This window comes from Chiloscyllium plagiosum, unplaced genomic scaffold (assembly GCF_037043375.1).
Source record: "Chiloscyllium plagiosum isolate Xiang-an unplaced genomic scaffold, Cpla_swu_hap1 HiC_scaffold_5, whole genome shotgun sequence".
Lineage (NCBI taxonomy): Eukaryota > Metazoa > Chordata > Chondrichthyes > Orectolobiformes > Hemiscylliidae > Chiloscyllium > Chiloscyllium plagiosum.
In genome coordinates this window covers 91,482,073-91,501,788 of record NW_028270143.1, presented here as the reverse complement: position 1 = coordinate 91,501,788, position 19,716 = coordinate 91,482,073, and the positions used below count along the sequence as shown (strand labels likewise).

Sequence of the window (19,716 nt, the reverse complement as noted above, 5' to 3'; positions counted from 1 at the left end):
TGGCGCCCACTGCCTGTTCTGATTACCATTCCCCTACTCTTTCCACCCTCCCAATCCATGTGCGCCCCACTCCCTCGCCATTCCCCTCTTCCCACCAACTGGTCTGCCCAAACCAACTACCCACACCCCAATATTATTTTCACAACACTCCTCTTTCACCTATCCACCTACTCACTCACCCACCTACTTCATCACTTACTCAATCTCTCACCTAATATTCACTTATTCACCCATTCACTCAACACCCAACTGCTTACTTGCCCAATTGAAAAACTTGAGACCTTTTAAAACTTACCTGATTATAGTCATAGATCATTGTGCTGTACAGTATGGAAACAGACACTTTGGTCCATCTTGTCCACGCTGACCAGATATCCCAAATTAATATAGTTCCATTTGCCAGCATTTGGCCCATATCCCTCTCAACCCTTCTTATTCATATATCCATCCAGATGCCTTTTAAATGTTGTAATTGTACCAGCCTCCACCAATTCCTCTGGCAGCTTATTCCTTACACGCACCACTCTTTGTATGAAAACATTGCTGCTTTGGTCACTTTTAAATCTTTCCCCTCTCACCTTAAACCTATGACCTGTAGTGTTGGGCTCACCCACCCCGGGCAAATGACCTTGGCTATTCACCCTATCCATTCCCCTCATGATTTTATAAACCACTATAATGTCATCCCTCAGCCTCCAGGACAAGTAGCCTCAGCCTATTCAGCCTCTCCCTGTATCTCAAACCCTTCATCCCTGGCCATATCCTTGTAAATCTTTTCTGCACCCTTTCAAATTTCAAAACATCTTTCCTATAGCAGAAAGACCAGTATTGAATGCAGTATTCCAAAAGTGGCCCAACTAATGTCTGTACAGCCACAACATGACCTCCCTATTACAGCTTTCTCTCTCTGTTAGTCTCAAAGCTGCTTCCAGACTTAAACTGTCTGTTTACAGGTACATCAAAAACCAAAAGTAGAATAACTGTGTACAATCTATCACCATAGCCATATGGGACACCTGGGATATTCCAAGTGGAGATCAAGTAGAAATTGAAACTATCTCTAATTCCCAAACCTTACCGTTGATCTGAAATGTATATAAATACTTTAATATCTCCTTACATTTATCTGTTGCTTCCAAGCATCTCTTTGATCTGGGAAAAAATATGTGAATAATTTGCACCACTTATTGAGACAATTGTAGACATCTGACTCTGCCACAAAATTCAGAGAGGTAGTCCTTTGTTTAGTGTTTTCTTGCTTTAAACTCTGACCTCATAAAGAGGCCAGCCTTTAAATTACAATTATTCTAGTTGTTTTTACCATGTTCAAAGATATGAGTCATGAAATTACATAACACTATGTAAAACTCTGATTACCATTTAGTGCTGTGAACATTTCTGCACATGTTAAGATGGATATATTAGCCTTCAGAAGAGTGAAGAGTGGATCTATAGTAGTATAAGGACTGGAATCCAATGGTTAAGCTACAAAAAACAAAGCTAAGAATGAAATGAAATGTTTATTTTGTCTCTCAGCAACTGACTTCTTGTAGAATCAGAAAAATGATCTTAGAGTTTGTTTTTGAGAAATATTATTGATAGTATCAATCATCATTAGTTGATATGGAAAGACATCTGTAGAGAAAAAAGCAGACTTACTGTTTCAAGTCACAGATGACTCTTCTTCACAACAGTTCCACAGATGCTGCCAGACCTGCAAAGTTTCTCTTTCTCAAAGCATTTTCTATTTTTATTTGAGTTCCACCATCTGCAATATTTTGCTTTTATTATATTTAATATTCCCAATGACAAATACTATATGTTTATTTTACTCTTCTTACAGAGGGATGATATGCTTCGGCAGAATTTAGCAGATGCTGTTGCTTGCTGTTGTAAGTGGGGAAACAACAGAGTTGCCTTTGGAGAAACTGGGGCTGTGGCCCCGCTGGTCCATTATCTCAAATCAAAAAGTCCTCGTGTTCATCGTGCTACAGCACAAGCCTTGTACCAGCTTTCATTTGATCCGAACAACTGCATTACCATGCATGAAAATGGTGTGGTTAAGGTAAGCTTGTGCAACTCCTAAATGCTAAAAGTGGATATATTTTAATCTACTTTTTATGTTCTTATTAATATCTTTTTCATTTCTTCATACAACATAATTGGGATATGGAATATTTTAATAAATGGATATAAAAACATTTTGTTTCATCTATCAACTAAGGAGCACATTCTAAAAACAAACATGATTTGGCCCTGATTTTCTATAGTTTATTCAACAGATTCCCTAGCGTTAAAGGGCTGTGATTGTGCAGTGCTGAACTTTCTGAGATGCAGAGAATGACATGAAAATTACAAAATGGATTGAGACCACTTAATCCAAACAGGCTGTGTTGATGCTTGTCCTCAGGAAGGGTCTTTGAACCTGAAATGTTACTCTGCTTTCTCTCCACGGGTGCTGACAGACCTGCAGAGTTTTTCCAGCAATTTCTGATTTTGTTTCTGATTTCTGGTATCCGCAGTTCTTTGGTTTTTCTGGAGAAATGCAAATATTGCATTTGTTCCAGAAATAATTTAGAGATAAACCCAACAACTAGAGGCAAGTTAGTTTAATCTTGACAAGAAAAGGGGACTTGTGGAAAAAGCAATGCCTTCCCACCCTATTCCTATTCAAGGCCCAAGCATGCTATCTTCCCATGTCAGCTTTTCACTTGTTGGCAACCTCCTCCCGCTAGCTACAATATTGTGTCTATTCCTCAGTAATTTGCAGCCATATCTGAGGTGGTTATGTAAGTAGCAGTAAAGACATCTATAAAATTTATTATGAAAAGGCACTTGCTGATCACCAAGCCCCTCTACTCCACAGCTCACACCATAACTCTAATGTTCTGATTCAATCACCAAAATGGCTAATTGCTTCCTTTTTGTAAAGCAATGCAGAATAAAAAAGAATTTCACTAGGCTTCTTTAACAAGCTAAAAATAACCTGTTTATTATAATACAAACCTCACTCTTAAAAGCAAGTAGCAAACTGGTTAACATTTAGGATTTAATCTGCAATTAGAACTTTATCCCCTTTTAATCCCACACCAGACACACTCACACATCGCCAACAACAATAAAGACTCTGCAAAGATAATATGTTTAAAAAACACAGAAGAAAAAAAAGCTTAATTGACCAATGGTCTGAAAACCAAGGGATAGAATTTCACAGTCTATTGGGTTTCTTGTTGATAACCTGTAGAGAGGTTTTCTGGTAATTCTAGGGAATACACCCCGTCTCTTATCTTTCTCAAACCTTTACTTGGCTATTTTTCCAAAGTCACATGACTTTCTGTAATCAGCAAGTGGTTATCAGCCCACATGAAACTACTAACCTCATTCCCAAATAGTTACATGGGTTCTCTTCACAGTTTTGGTCAAAAACAATATTTTTAATCCAAACCAGTGTCTAAGAGTGCACCACATAGTATAAATATAAATATGTATTCCCAACAAATTTTACAGGCCTGAAAATACACTTGCAAGGGACTAAAATTCTATAGTTATTTTACAGTAGACTGGGGAGATAGTTGGGGAGTAAAGGACACAATTTCATAAATTTCATAAGATACAAAACCTGAAAGTTATTGTGAACTATGAGAAGGTTAGTTATAAACTTCCACAAAATATAGAAATACTTGTGCAATGAATGAACAGGTGATAGTTGAAATTTAATGGAGAAAGGTTCAAAGAGATATAATTTGTTATAAATAACAAGGAGAAGCAAAACAAAATAAAGGGTGCAATGCTAAAGGGACAGTAGGAACAGAGAAACTTAGGGATATTTCTACACAAATCACTGCAAATTAGGAAGTGGTTAAATGGCAAACATATAGTATCCTTGGCTTTATAAATAGAAGCATGGGAGTATTTTAATGAACTTGCAAGAGTAATAAATGTGGCATCTCAGATGACTTAATTGATAAAAGCTGCAATTTCACTTTCTCAATGGCAGCTCAAACTTAGAGATTGACTCAGCAGCATGTCTGTAGCAAGCTAGCTTTACATTATCTTCTCATTCCTGCTTAATAAATGTGCATATGATGAATACTTGTAATTTTCAAATTTTGTAATTCTGTTCCTACCTTCATGATAATACAATGCAATAAAGTCCTGATTATTTCATGAATAAGTAAGTTGAGGAAGATGTAAAAGAGATGTATTGTAACTTTTGCTTTTCCTAAACTTCTTCAGCCTCAGTTGAAGGAGAAGAAGCTTATTATATGACCAATATCTGTTAAGGGACTAAGGTTCATTCTATCCTAAGGTTCAATAAAGTACAGCAACTGGTAGTAAGATTGATAAAATACATAAAAACATAACTCAATACAGACGCTGTGATGCATCAGGGAGGAGGGAAAGCCACCTAGATTCTTTGTTATACTTCCTAGGCTTGAGTTGTTTGGTTTGGTCAGTATTCAGGGAGAGGAGGTTTTGACAGCAAGTGAGGCAGTAAGGGGACACAGAGAGCATGAATGCAGGAGCTCAGTCTTTCCAAATGTCCAACAGATATAAAGTTCTTTAGGTTTATGAAGATGAGAATGAGGGCTGCAGGCTAAATTAACTAAATGACTAAATTAACTCTTGTGGTACAAGAGGGAGGATTTAGAGGGAATGTCAGCATAGTTTTGAGAAATAGAAATCATGTTTGACAAATTTGCTGGGGTTCTTTGAGAATTTAACAAGCAATGTTGATAAAGGAGAATATGTAGATTGGTACATGTGGATTTCCAGGAGGCATTTGATAAGGGTGCTACATTATAAGAGTGCACAAAATAGGCACTCATGGTATTGACATGGACAAACAGCGTTAACACACAGAAGACAGTCAGTCAGGATTAATGTGTCCTTATCAGGTTGGAAAGATGTAACAGGTGGAGTTCAGCAAGGATCATTTATTTACTATTGAGATTAATGACTTGAAAGAGGGAATTGACTTGAAAGAGTATGATATATCCAAATTTGCTGATAATACAAAAATAGGTTGGAGGGTATGTTGAGATGGGGACATAAGGAATATGCAAGGAGATAAAGATTGGTTAGTGAGTGAGCAGAAACTTGGCAGATGAAGTTTAATATAGCAAAATGCAAGATCATGCACTTTACTGGGAAAAATCAAAAGGCTGGCTTATATTTAAGTGGAGAGAAAAAGTGCAGTGCAGAGGGACCTGGGTGTTCTTGTGCATGAAACACAAAAAGTTAGCATGCGGGTGCAGCATGTAATTAAGACAGCAAGTGGAATTTTAGTCTTTATTGCTGGAGGATAGATTTTAAAAATAGGGAAGTCTTTGTTACAATTGTACAGGCTGTTGTTGAGGCAGCTACTGGAGTACTGTGCACAATTTTACCCAGTATTTAACAAAGGATATCAGGCCATTTGAGGTAGTTTAAAGGAGATTCATCTGGCCAATTACTGGGATGAAGAGGTTAACTTAACAGGAGCAGCTAAACAGGTGAGAGTTTAATTCTCTAGAATTTAGAAGAATGAGGGGTGATCTCATTGAAACATAGAAGAATCTGAGGAGACCTCAACAAGGTAAATGTTGAGAAGATGTTTCCTCAAGTGAGGCAATCTTAAAGTAAGGGACAGAATAAGGGGACGTTCATTTAGAACTGAGATGCAAAGGAATTTTTTCTCCCAGAGGATAGTGTATATCTGGAATTTTCTACCAGAGAGTTTTGGAAGCTAGATCACTGAAATCATTTAAAGAAGAGAAAGATACATTTTTGAAATATTATTCAGATGAGGGCTGTGAGACGTTGGAACAAATGAGAAGTTGAGCATTGGGACAGATCAGCCCTGATCTTGTTCAAAGGCAGGGCAGACTTGAGGGCCTACTACTGTTCTAGTTTCTTATGTTCTTATGTTGTAAATGCAAGAGTAGCATCGAGTACAAATAGAAAGGTATAAACAGTGGAAGTGATAAACAGGAATAGAGAGTGCAAATCTTAGAGTGAAGCAACCAATAAGAATAGAATTTACAAAAAGACTAAAAGAAATAAATTAAAGTCATGTGGCATTCAAAACAAACAGATGAACTGACAGCATAATAGAAATGCATAAATATGATCTGGTAACCATTGCAGAGACATGGCTGCAGACTGACATGGACTGAGACTTAAATTTTGAAGGGTACATTGCCATTCAGAATAACAGGAAGCTAGAAAAGCTGGTAAATTTGTTAATTAATTACAGACAATAGAGGGTCAGAATTTGCATTCAGGAAGCCAGTCAGCTGTATGTATTGTGTACATGCCTTAACTATAGCCACATAGTAGGATGGAGCATAATGGAATTAATAATGAAATCTTGTCAGAAAAGCATGGTGATAATTATAGGGATAATTATTAACTGCACATAGAATAAAAACATCAGATGGCAAAGGTAACCTATATAAGAGGTTCATAGAATAATTTTGGGATAATGTCTTAGAACAGCATATTCTGGACCCAATCAAAGTGCAAGCCACACTAGACCTGATAATATACAATGAGATAGAATTAATTATCCCACAGCGAAGACACCCCCAAGTAACAGTGATATAACATAATTGAATTTTACATTCACTTTGAGGGAGAGGAGAGTGGGTCTGAGAGTCTTTCTTCTAAATTTAAGGGAGATTATAAGGGCATGAAAGCACAACAAGCTAATGTGCCTTAACAGATTAGATTAAAGGATAAGTCAATAGAGATGCAGTGGCAGAACTATATAGGAATATTTCTAAATACACAACAGTGATATTCCAATGTAAGAAAAATTCCAAGGACTGAGCCCACTGTCGACAGTTCACTAGAAGTGTTAGAGGTAGTGTCAACCTAAAAGAGAAAATATGTAATAGTGTAAAAACAGGTGGGAGGTAAGAGAATTGGTCAGAATATTAAAAAAAAAGAAAGACCAAAGATTAATAAAGAGGAAAAAGTTAGAGTTCACAAGATGCTAGCCAGAACTATAAACAAAGGTTGTAAAGGTTTCTTTGAATGTTTAACAATGTGGGTGTGTGTTCTATAGAAAATGAGACTCGAGAATTAATAATGAACAATAAGGAAGTGGCAGATGTATTGAACAGGAATTATGCATTAGTCTACACTGTAGAGGATTAAAGTAATATCCCAAAAACAGAATTAAATCAGGAAATGGAAGTAAGGAATGAATTCTGGGAAATCACAATCAACAGAGAAGTGGTACTGAATAAATTGCTGGAGCTACAGGCTGACGTGTTCAAGTCCTAATGGACCATCATGGGCCTTGGGCATGGTGGCCAGGCACAAGTTCCCTTCACCATGCCACTACACTGGAACAAAAGTCGCCACTCCTCAGCTCCATCTAACCTCAACTCAGCAGTATGAGTCCTCGCTGGACCTCACCAATGCAGACTCCAGCGATGCTGCTGGCTACTGTATCGGCCCAAACATGACTCTGCCACTGCCATGACTCTGCTTCAGGCCCACCTCACCAATGCAGCTGCTGCTGATGCTGCTGGGTTTTGTATTGGGCTTAAACTCACCTCCACCGCCACCTGCATGAATCTGCACTGGACATAGGCGCCATCAGTAAATCAAACTGGCCTCCACCACAGCAGCCATGAGTTGTCTGCCTCAACAATGCAGAAGCTGCCAGGAACCCTGACGTTGCTACGAGTCCGCATTGCTGGAAACACTCACTGCTGCCGATGCCATTGCTGCGACTGAGCTCTTCACCAAGAGCTAAGTAAAATAAAGTATTAAAAAAGGACTAAAGAGAGGAAAAAAAAGAAATATAAAGCAGACAAAACGGATGAGTCCTGGGTTCAGAGGCCCTACTCTTCCTTGATAGAAGTTGATTTGAGTTATTACTGTCACATGTACCAAGGTACAGTGAAATATATTGTTTCATGTGCTAACCAGAAGAATCATACTTTAAGTATATCAGGCTGATAGAACAGAATGCAGAATATGATGTTACAGCTAAAGAGAAAGTGCAGAGAAAGGTCAACTCTGATGTATGAGAGATCCATTCATAAGTCTGATAACACCTGGGAAGAAACTATTTTTAAATCTCTTGATATGTGTTTTCAAACTTTTGTGTCTACTGCCCAATGGAAGAGGGTGGAAGCTAGTGTAACCAGAGTGGGAGAGGTCTTTTATTATATTGGCTGCTTTCCTGAGGCGATGGAGTCAATAGAAGGGAATCTGATTTTCATGATGGACTGGGCTACGTTCGCAACTTTCTATAATTTCTTGCAGTATTGGGTAGAACAGTTGCCATGCCAAGCTGTGATGCATCCAGATAGGATGCTTTCTATGGGGCATCTATAAAAATTGGTAAAAGTCATTGTGAACATTCTGAATTTCCTTAGCCTTCTGTGGAAGTAGAGGAGTTGTTTGCTTTCTTGACTGTAGCATTCATGTGAATGGACCAGGACAAATTCATAGTGATACTTACTCCATACTAAATGGCAGAGAAGGCTAAAGGGGCAGAATTGCCCACTTCTGTTCCTAGTTGTTACGTTCTTAATTTTTAAATTTCACTTAACTCAGGTGAAGCCCCATTATATTGGAGAATAGTAAATGTAATTCCTTTATTGAAAAAGGGAGAAAGAGACAGAAAGCAGAAAACTACAGGCCAATTAGCTTAACATCTATCTCAGAGAAAATGCTAGAAAATATTATTACAGAAATTACAGTAGGATACTTAGATATAGCATATGCTGTGGATAATGGGAAACTGTTGGATGTACTTAGATATTTAGAAGGCATTTGATAACGTGTCACATCAAATGTTATTGTGGAAAATAAAAGCTCATTGTGTAAGGGCTGGCATGGAGAAAGATTCACTGGCTAAGAGGAAGCAGAGAGTAAGCATGAAAGGTCTTTTTTTCAGATGGCAAAACATAATGAGTGGTGTGCCACAGGGATTGGTGCTGGGACCTCAACTGTTTAAAATTTACAAATCACTTAGTTGAAGGGATGGAAGATACAGCTGCCAAATTTGCTGATAGCACAAAGATAGGTAGGAAATTAAATTGTGAAAAGAACATAAGGAAGCTACAAAAATATATTGATAGCCCAAGTGATCATGTAAAGATGTGGCAGATGTAGTATAATGTAAGAAAATGTGAAATTGTCTATTTGGCAGGTAGAATAAAAATGAAGCAAATTACCTAAGTGGTTAGAATTATGCATCAGTTATACAGGGTACTGGTGAGATCACATCTGGAATATTATGCACAGTATTGATAACTTTATTTATGAAAGGACATTGGAGGAAGTTCGGAGAAGGTCTATCAATCTGGAAGGGGCAGTTTGTCACATGAGGTAAGGTTGGGCTGGGAGAGACGACCTATGGACCTGTCAAAAAACAGCCTGACGTACTTATACTCACAGAATGGGGAGGCAGTGGCATAATGGTAATGTCACTATACTAGAAACGCAAGCCACTGTTCTATGGTGAAATTTGAATTCAAGTGAACAAAATCTGAAACAGACAGCTGGCCTAATGGCAATCATGTAACTGTTGCTGATTGGTATAAAAATCCACCTGTTTCACTAATGCCCTTTAGGGAAGAAAATCTGCTCTCCTTACCTGGTCTGGCCTACTTGTGACTTCAAACCCAACGTGACTCTTAATTATCCTTGGGCAATTAGGACAATAAATGCTGGCCAGCCAGTGATGCCTTCATCCTATGAATGAATATATCAAAAAAACCTTATGGACAGTGTCCCATTGTCATAGTTAAGTCAAAATACTACAGATGCTTGAAATTTAGAATTAAAACAGAAAATTCTGGAGAAACTCAGCGAGTCTGGCAACATCAGTGGAGAGAGAAAGAATTAATATTTCAATTCCAACATCGCTTCTGAAGGAAGCATTTGATTAAGTGTCACATCAAAGGTTTCTACGGAAATTAAAAACTCTTTGTGTAAGAGGTATCATATTGACATGGTTTGAACATTAGCTAGCTTATAGGAAGAAGAGAGTCGGGAATAAATGGGTCATTTTTGAATTGGCAAGATCTAATGAGTCTATAACGAGTCTCTAATGAGTGGTGTACCATAAGGATTAATGCTTGGGTCTGACCTCTTTACAACTTAGTTGGATGAAGAGTCCAAAAGTATGGTTGCCAAATTTTCTGATCAGTAAAATTGAAAAGTGGGCTGTGAAGAGGACACAAGGAGGTTACAAATGAATATAGATAGTTTAGGTGAATGGGAAAAGATCTGTCAAATGCACTCTAATGTGGGAAAATGTGAAATCATCCAATTTAGTTGGAAGAATAAATAAGAAGCATATTGCCTAAATGGTAAGACATTGCAGAACTCAGAGAAACAGAGGAATCCAACACGACAAGTGGCAAGAATCCCAAAAGCATAGAATGCAGGCACAACAAGTAATTAAGAAAGAAAATGGAATGTTAACATTTCTTGTGAAGGGAGTTGAATACAAAGTATGGAAGTTTTGTTTCTATTATTCAAGGGACTGGTGAGAACTCATCTGGAGTATTGTCTACATTGTTGGTCTCCCGAATTAAAGAAGAACGTAAATACATTTGTGTAAGTTCAGAGGTTTACTAGATTAATATCTGGAATGGGTGTCTTGCCCTCATAAGGGCTGAAATAGGCATAAAGAGCAGTAGTGGAGTAATTCTAGGTTTATAACATGATAGGGAGATGGAACAGAAGCTGCGGAGATGTCCTCTGCCAATTTGGAGACTGGCTCCTCCTTGCTCCTTGACAGTGACAAGGGGTTGTCTGAAATATCTAGCTCCCAATGTAGTCCATTTGAAGTCTTCATTTGAGTCCTGTCTAGAAGGACCCATCAGAAACCTATCCATCTGAGATGAGCTGGCTAACAATTCTTTTACCCTTGGCCTGACTACAGCCCAGTACTTCTCAGCAACTTATCATACTACTATAACCTCCAAAGTAATTTTGTTTGAGGTTTAAATGACCAAATTCATCATCTAGGATAATAAAAGCAAAGCATTGGATATACTAGAAATCTGAAATGCTGATACTGAGATGAACCAAGATACTGCAAGTCATGCTGATTGTGTGTAGAACTTCTTGTTTTTAATTCATCATCTGGTGTGTTTAGTGGGATTCCAGTGAGTACTTACGTGGCTGATAAGGCAGGTCTGTGCAAAGAAGGTTTTGCAATAAACATGATAGAATACTGCAGACAATTGAGTTTTCGCTAAGTTTCTGGCTTGGAATTCTTGCTCCTTTCATTTTCCCTATCCCTTTGAAATGCATCTGCTTTTCAAGGAGGCAACATTGTTTTCACTTTGTTAAATTAGGTGCAGCCATTCTGAGTGACATTCTGCCGCAACTCAAATTCAATATCAAAACCCCTGACTGAAGCCTCCTGAGTGTCCTTTGACTGCCATGAGAATGGTACCCCAGACTCAAGCTCTCCATAGAAAATTTATTCTTGTCAGCAAATGTCAAACATTCTTGACTACGTGACCAGCCCAACTAAGTTGTTACTGTCTCAGTATAGTGTGATGCTTGGCATGCCACCTCAAGTGAATACTGTGTCTGGTATTTTGCCTTACTATTTGATCTTCAAATGCTTCTGAAGGTAGCACAAGTGAGCATAATTGAGTTTCTTTCAGTTCTTGGGTGCCCAAAAGCAGAAAATGTCAGAGAGAAGGCAGGGCAGAGAAAGGAAGGGAGAAGGTCCCTGGCATTCTGCTCATCATAATGTATAGTAGAAAGAAGGTGAGCTGGAATTTAAAAAGGAATGTAATTAGATTAGATTACATTACATTACATTACAGTGTGGAAACAGGCCCTTCGGCCCAACAAGTCCACACCAACCCGCCGAAGCAAAACCCACCCATACCCCTACATTTACCCCTTACCTAACACTACGGGCAATTTAGCATGGCCAATTCACCTGACCCTGCACATCTTTTGGACTGTGGGAGGAAACCGGAGCACCCGGAGGAAACCCACGCAGACACGGAGAGAACGTGCAAACTCCACACAGTCAGTCGCCTGAGGCGGGAATTGAACCCGGGTCTCAGGCGCTGTGAGGCAGCAGTGCTAACCACTGTGCCACCGTGCCGCCCACAAATCCTGGAATATTCTCATTTTCTCAATGTTCTGAGTGACACTGGATGGCACAGCCTTTATTGCAGCCTAGCTACCAGGAGCCATATCCTTACAGGACTGTGGAAAACCAGGATTTCTTTGCCCCAACCAGTTCTGCCCTGTCTCTTTATTATGTGACATTTTACCTTCCACAAGAGAGAGCAGAATGTACTTGTGTAGTGCTGTGTTTGGTGCTATGTCTTCTATAGCTAAATAGTTGAACGTGTGTGGAGACAGCTTGAGGTGTATATGAGGCTGACAACATTACTGTAGCTGTGCAATGGTGAGGAAGCAGTTGTGGTGCATTGAGCAGCTTGAGACTATCATGGTGAGTAAATGACGTCATGTGAAGATATTTTTACTGACCTTGATCAGCCACATAAGGTAATTAAGCTGCTTGTGGCAGTGCTGCCAATCTCAAATCTGGTGCTAGGAATCGAAAACCCTGGCCAGTTTCTCTCATTGTCTTCTGAGGGTGATTTTTGAGGGTCTCCTGGTGCCCTCCGGAATCATGGTGTCACTCCTTTTACTGACCTTCATCACTAATGCCATTTATGCAGCATCCTTCATCCTGGAAATCTCCCTGCACTAATGTTTCAGTTTCCATGTTTTAAATTGCAATACTATTATTCAGTGCAGATTCCGTTTAAGAGGGACAGATTGGCTATAAAAGCAGAAAGGTAGCTGGATCATGTGTTATTAGCACATTGTTCAACTTACAGCAGCATACAGAAGAAGTCAGCAAGGTAGAAGATATTCAGCTCTATGCTGCAAGCATGGTAATAAGATGGAAGAACCAAATTTACCAAATTTCCAATGGTGCCAACATGGATAGGTTGAGAATCATTACACCCATATGTGAAAAATAGGATAAGCCCATCTTTATCCCAAGTTCCACTCCAAATTTTATGTGGAACAGCAACCAGTAGATACAGGCCACACACTTAGCATGGAGTCATCGATACTGTAAAGTTATCATTTCACCTGTTGCATTTTCAAATTTTTGCATACAGATCTGTGTTTGTTTCAGTTTCTCTTTTTATCACAGACTCCACAATCCAGCTTTGCTGATGGGAATCACAGTTGACTGAATCTTCAGGAATCTCAGATGCCCAAAAATGATGCAGCAATATTAAATTCTAAATTGAAAGTTTGCAAGCACATGATTCAGTTAAATGTGCTCCTTGCTGGAAACAAAATTTGCTCAATTTCTTCTTGGATATCATGAAAAGAAGCACTGGGGCATTGTTTGTGTTCAAAGTTGCTATGTTTAATTACTTCGTGGACGTGACAATGTTTTTGAATCAGTTATCTCCTGAGCAAAATTGAGAAATCATTTCTGGCAGAGTTCCTCATGATTACGTTATTTATTTCGATTTTTATGCCCCAGTACAATGACCTATCATCCTAGGCTATGATTGTGTAGACTTGCTGTTAAAAAAACATTGTTACTGTACTGTACTTCAGAATTTGTTAATGATCCTAATGGCATTCTTTTTGGCATAGCACTAAAATATTGTATCAAATCATTATTATGATTGTTTAAAAGTCCAGTCTCTAGGAAATATATTTTGATAATGTGGGTCAGTAATGACATGTGTGAAATTGCATGAAACTAAGAGAAAGCACAGAAATTAAGAGAGAAATCATAAAGAATAAAAGCAAAATTAAGAGTTAGTCGGCAGCACTTTCCTACAATGAAGTGAACATTCAGTTTAAGATACTGCAGTTTTACATAGAATATCATTAAGTTGCACTTGAATTCACCTTACCTGTATTGTTCCAATGACGTTCATGACAAAAATCCTGCAACTTTGTAACTGGAATTCTGCCTTGTGTAGAAATGATCTGGTTTATAGCAAGTGCTGGGTTTTTTTGGTGAATAAGTACTTATTATTCAGTTTTAGTAATATTCCAGGTCACAATTTCAATCACTCTTTTATTTTTAAAGATTTTTTGCCTTCAGCTATCCTGAATATTAGTCAATATCAATAGTAACTCACAAAATCCAGAAGCACCACTGACAGAATTGACGTAGACTCAGAAGATTAAGTATGTCAACTGCATTCCTAAGTTAGAAGTTAATGGTGTTGGTACTCGGAAAATATAGGATTGATAACTTTTGTATTGTCTATCTCTAATCACTAAGCTTTTATTTTTGCCAGAAAAATAATTATTAATGCAGAATTAAACAAGCTCCCAAAATATAAAGTAAGGTTTCAAGAATTGGCAAAGAAAGAGTGCAGACAAGTGAAGTTGACAAAATCTGATTTCATTAGCTAGTTTTGATGGGAAAATATCTTGCCAAATGTATTAAAACATTTTTGTTTAATTTCAAAATGTAGTCAGAATACATTGTTAGACTGATTTGGATACCTTAAAAATTTAGATTTTATCTCTGAAAAAAAGTTACTATGTGCTTTCACCTTAAAGTAAATAGAAAAAAGGCAAAAGCACGTAACTTTTGGACTGACTGAGAGAATGTATTGCTTGGAGGGCTTTACTGAAACATAGTAGGAACAATCAGCACATATTAATTTAGTATTACCATTGGCATCCATTTTCTTCTATTCTAATACCTCTGGATATTCATTACCTTAACTATCATGCCAGGACTGGAGGATTTGAGTTAGAGAGGCTGGATAGGCTGGAATCTTTTCACTGGAACATAGGAGGTTGAGGGGGTGACTTTATAGAGGTTTATAAAATCATGAGGGTCATAGAGAAGGTGAATAGCAAAGGTCTTTTCCCGAAGGTAGAAGATTTCAAAACTAGAGGAGAAACTGAGAGGAGAAAGATTTAAAAAGGACCTGAGAGGCAACTTTTTCAGAGAGGGTAGTTTGTACGTGGAATGAACTGCCTCAGGAAGTGGTGGATACAGTTACATCATTTAAAAGAAATTTGGACAGATACATGAATAGGAAAGGTTTAGAGGGATATGAGCCAAATGCAGACAAATGGGATTCATTTTTTTTGGGAAACTTGGTCAGCATGGACAAGTTGGACCAAAGAGTCTGTTTCCGTGATGTCTGACTCTATGACTCTATGACCAAAATAAATTACACTTTATAAGACACAACAAATGCACCAGCATTGTTTTGAGCAATAACTTAGAGTAGTTTAACTTAAGCATCAATGTGAAGCAATTTCACTTTGCGCTAACATTATATCATTAGTAAATCCTAAATTCAGGTTCACGTTCCCAGAATGCAGAACTAGAGTGAGACTTCCTAAAGAAGAGTCCCTGTTTGCTTAATTCGGTTTTTAGGACTTGTCTGGATTCAAACTACCCATGTTTACCACAGATTTTTCACACCAAATCTGAAATTGTAGTGTAAATGCATCTTACTGCCATTTTAATGAAAATGCCCAGTAAAGCTGTTAATCAGTTATAATTTAGTGTAACCAAAATAGTTATAATGCATTCCCAGAGTAGCTTAAGGCAGATCTCAAAAGTAACACAGCTTTTTCTTTCTTTACAGTTAGACCTATAATAAATTTTGCAAAGATTTCATTGTTACATAACTGTGCAATATGGTAGGAGAAAGTGAGGATTCTGGAGATCAGAGTCGAGAGTGTGGTGTTTGAAAGGCGGAACAAGTCAGGCAGCATCCGAGGAGCAGGAAAATCAACGTTTTGGGCAAAAGCCCTTAATCAGGAATGAGGCTTGTGGGCCAAGGGCCTGAGAGATAAATGGAACGGGGATGGGTTGGAGAGAAGGTAGCTAAGAATGCGATATGTAAATGAAGGTGGTGGAGAAGGTGATAGGTCAGAGAGGAGGGTGGGAAAGACGATGGACAGGCCCAGAGGGCAGTGGTGAGTTGGAGGCTTGGGACTGGAATAATGTGGGGAGAGGGAAATGAGGAAACTGGTGAAATCCACACTAATCCAGTGTGGTTGCAGGATCCCAAGGCGGAAGATGAGGTGTTCTTCCTCCAGGCATCAAGCGGTAAGGGTTTGGCGATGGAAGAGACCCAGGACCTGCATGTCCTTGGCAGAGTAGGAGGGGGAGTTGAAGTGTTTAGCCATGGAGTGGTGGGGTTGGTAATATTGTGCAATACAGTACTCTGTACTTATTGTTTACAGGCAGCATCAGACTCAATGATGTTACATTTAAAGAAAAGCCCTTTATCTTGGAAACTTTACCTAATTAATCCCATTTTCATAATGGAGTTTTATGTAGTTTCATTTTGTTTGTTTATTTTATGCAGTCATTCAAAACCACACTAATCTCCATATTTAGGGCTATATGTGTTTTATGTTTAGCACAAACTCATTGCATATCCCTGATTTTACATCTTTTGTCCAGCCTAGATCATATTACATTGTAATGAGCAATGTTTAAGTCCTGTGAATAAATAGACAACATATACAAACTGCATATCACCAGCCACCCGTCACACAGAATGACAACTGAGACATTGAACAGATCATGTCGGACAAAAGGAAACATCTATGAACAATGATACACATTCATCCACAATGACAGTATCCCTTAAAGTTACATCACTAAATTATGATAGCTATATAAACACTAGATCTGGTCATGTCTTATGTCCACCAATGTGCAATCTGAATGTCCAGATTTTCCAATAGCTTGACAATCATTATTCGATGGGAACTGTGCTTGAGGTGTCTGTGGAATCCCCACCATACCTGATTTTTAACAGAGATGAAGAGGAATTTCATTTTGCCCTTCAGTGTTTGTGAATTACCACAGAAAATTGCTGAGGCTGGGTCCTTAAGTATATTCAAGGCTAATTATTAAGGGCATCAAAAGCTGTGAGGATGAGGCAGGAAAGTACACTTGAGAGTTTTCAGGTCAGCCATGATATCATTGAATGGCAGAGCCAGACTCAATGGTCTAATGGCCTACTTCTGCTCCACCATGTTATGGTCTTTTCGTCTTATGACCTTGAGAGAATTGTCCAGGAAATTGAAGATTCGACTGCACAATTTCTCAGTAATTGGAATCCTCTGAAAGTTTTCATTTAAATTGGAGAATTTGGAGGGTTCCAATAAAATTTAGTAAATAGTTACTCAGGAAAAGGTAGACTGTTAAATTCATAGTCTAATTCCTAATGCAATTGATCTTGTACTACCTCACATACCACTAACTACAATTACCTCATACCACTTATACGACAGATGCTGACCCAATATGCCACGTAACTCAATGATGCCTTCCCCGACTCACATATGACCCCTGTTCCCCCCTCTGGACACAACCACTTTATCTACTACCAGACCTGACATCCCTCCCTCCTGGACTGAACACTACCCTCCCTGACAGATCGTATTTCTTTTATCCAACTATTCACTCCAAACTACCCTAAACACCTCACCTGGCCCTCTTTCTACCTTGCACCATGGTACCATTCCTACTTGGCACCCTACCCAGCTGGCACCTTACCCACCTAGCATCATACTTACCCCTGATACCCTACCACTACTCATCTGGCATCTTACCTCCTCCCAGCTGGCACAATACTTACCTCGCACCTTACCCTTCTGATACTCTACCTGCCAAGGTACCAACATGACATTTACCTCATCTACTTCCATTTTATATCAGCTGTCAAAGTAGCTTTCTGGAACTTTAAATATCAGAATATGACAGTTGACTGCTGTGAAAAAAGGGGCATAGATTCACTCGCCCTGATAGTTCTGCACCATGAAAGTACTGTCAGAATGGATGTATGAGGCCGCAGTTCTGAAGGAGCCCTGATCGGGATTGCATCTCAGAAAAGTGGAGCTCCCTCCTTACATAGATAAGAAGAGGCAGAGTGACAATCTGCATGAGGTGTATTGTCATCATTAATAAATGTGTTTCATTTGTCAGAGATTTGTGGTTGTTGTTTGGCATGGTATGTTCAGTGTCTGAGTCATCATTCCGTGTGATAGGTATTTGATAATATGCAGCTCATATATGTCGTTTATTTTTATTAATGCATCCCTATGCATCTTTGTTGGAGAAAGAGTTCTCACACTTAAAATGTAAAGGTAGATGTTGTATTATGGTATAGATTCCAAATTATACAGGCCCACATTTTTCAGACTGTTACCATGACATTACTACCTGTAATGTTCCAGTATGACGGTATTTGCCTCACCTGCAGTCACTCTTTTGTGTCATGAAGTTCATATAGCATGTTCAGTCCAAGAGCTGTGTGGATATAGTATGCAGTAACATCAGTAAGCACACTGTGTAAGTCTGCAATATTAACCATATGGATAGTTATTGTTGGTAATGAACTTAAGGACACCTGTTTCAACAAGAACCTAATTTTCATGTGTGTATGTTATGCAGATTAGCATATAAATCACCACATCAGGCAGGTTGGATAAACTTGGCTTGTATTTCTGTTCAGCAGGTTAAGAACTGATTTTATATTAAAAATGCAATATGACCAGATAGAGATAAAGTATTTCTTCTGTAGGAAAATCCAGAACAAATGAACATGTGCAGAAAATTACAGGTCTATGACAAGACTGTTTGGAAATGATTTAGTATTCTACCTGGTGGACATCAGTAAACCAGCAGTAGCAGATCTGTGGAATTCAACATTTTGATCAATCAGCAAATGGCTGTCAGTTGTTTTATTGAGTTGAAACAGGCACAGCCTATGTACGTATGTGATTTATTGTCCCAGAGGACTATTGTCTCAAGAGAGAAACAAGAGATGGTGAGTTTTACCTGAGGGTCACCATGCCTTAGGCACAGAGTCATGGTGACCTCAGCTCGTACAGGAATTGAACCTGTGCTGTGGCCTTACTCTGCTTTACAAACCAGCTGTCCAGCCACCTGAACTAACCACTTCAGCACTGTCATTTAACAAAACTATTGAAGGCAAGCTGTAAATTTGAATGGACTCAAGACTGTCAAAGTGCTTTTGAAAATGTGAAAGATGTGCTGAAAACTGTACCAGTTTAGCTGTGTTGAATTATGAGAAGCTATTCAAACTAACCGTTGATGTGACTCAGAAGTAGTGTTAAGTAATGTTAAAATAATTTTTGATCAGTAATCATAATGTCCCCTCATTCGTCTTTCAGCAAGTGACATGAAGTGTGTGATTTACTTATATATAGATATAATTTATGAATTTTGCATTTTGAAGTAGTTGCATCAGGATTTTGGCCTGTGTGCATGAGCAAGTTTAATGATTTACTTGTCAGTAGTTTTTAAACCAGAACGAGAGAAAGAATCTGTCGAGTGATGCTGGGAATTTGTTTCTATTGTTTGCATTAGCTTTCTTTCAATCAAGAAGAATCATTGATTAATTTTATATTTGCTTTGGGGAAAATTCATACCTTGGAAAGCGTTTGGTTTCAGCTTGCAGCTGTTCTGGTTGAATTTAGATACAAGGAACAGTTTTGCCTTGGAGGAAGGACTTAGTTCAGAATTCTTCAGAAATAGGTTACCTCAGTATAAAGGTTTTAGTATGAAATTCCTGACCAGACGTATTTAGTTAGAATCCTGAAAATTTTATTTGAAGCTGAGAAAACTCTAACCTTGGTTGTGTGACCAATCAAGAAAAATATACCAATCAAGAAAATCTCTGAAGACTGAGAACTGAAAGAAACAGTTACGTCAACCAT

General features: G+C 38.4%; 1 protein-coding gene across 2 annotated transcripts in view; it reads left to right on the top strand.

The window, feature by feature from the left end:
* Positions 1–19,716, top strand: part of odad2 (outer dynein arm docking complex subunit 2) — a 384,917-nt gene that overhangs the window by 310,699 nt on the left and 54,502 nt on the right. For both annotated transcript variants that reach the window (XM_043690488.2, XM_043690489.2), the window contains exon 19: positions 1,844–2,065. In XM_043690488.2, coding sequence (XP_043546423.2) covers positions 1,844–2,065 — 222 coding nt within the window. The remainder of the gene's footprint in view (positions 1–1,843; positions 2,066–19,716) is intronic.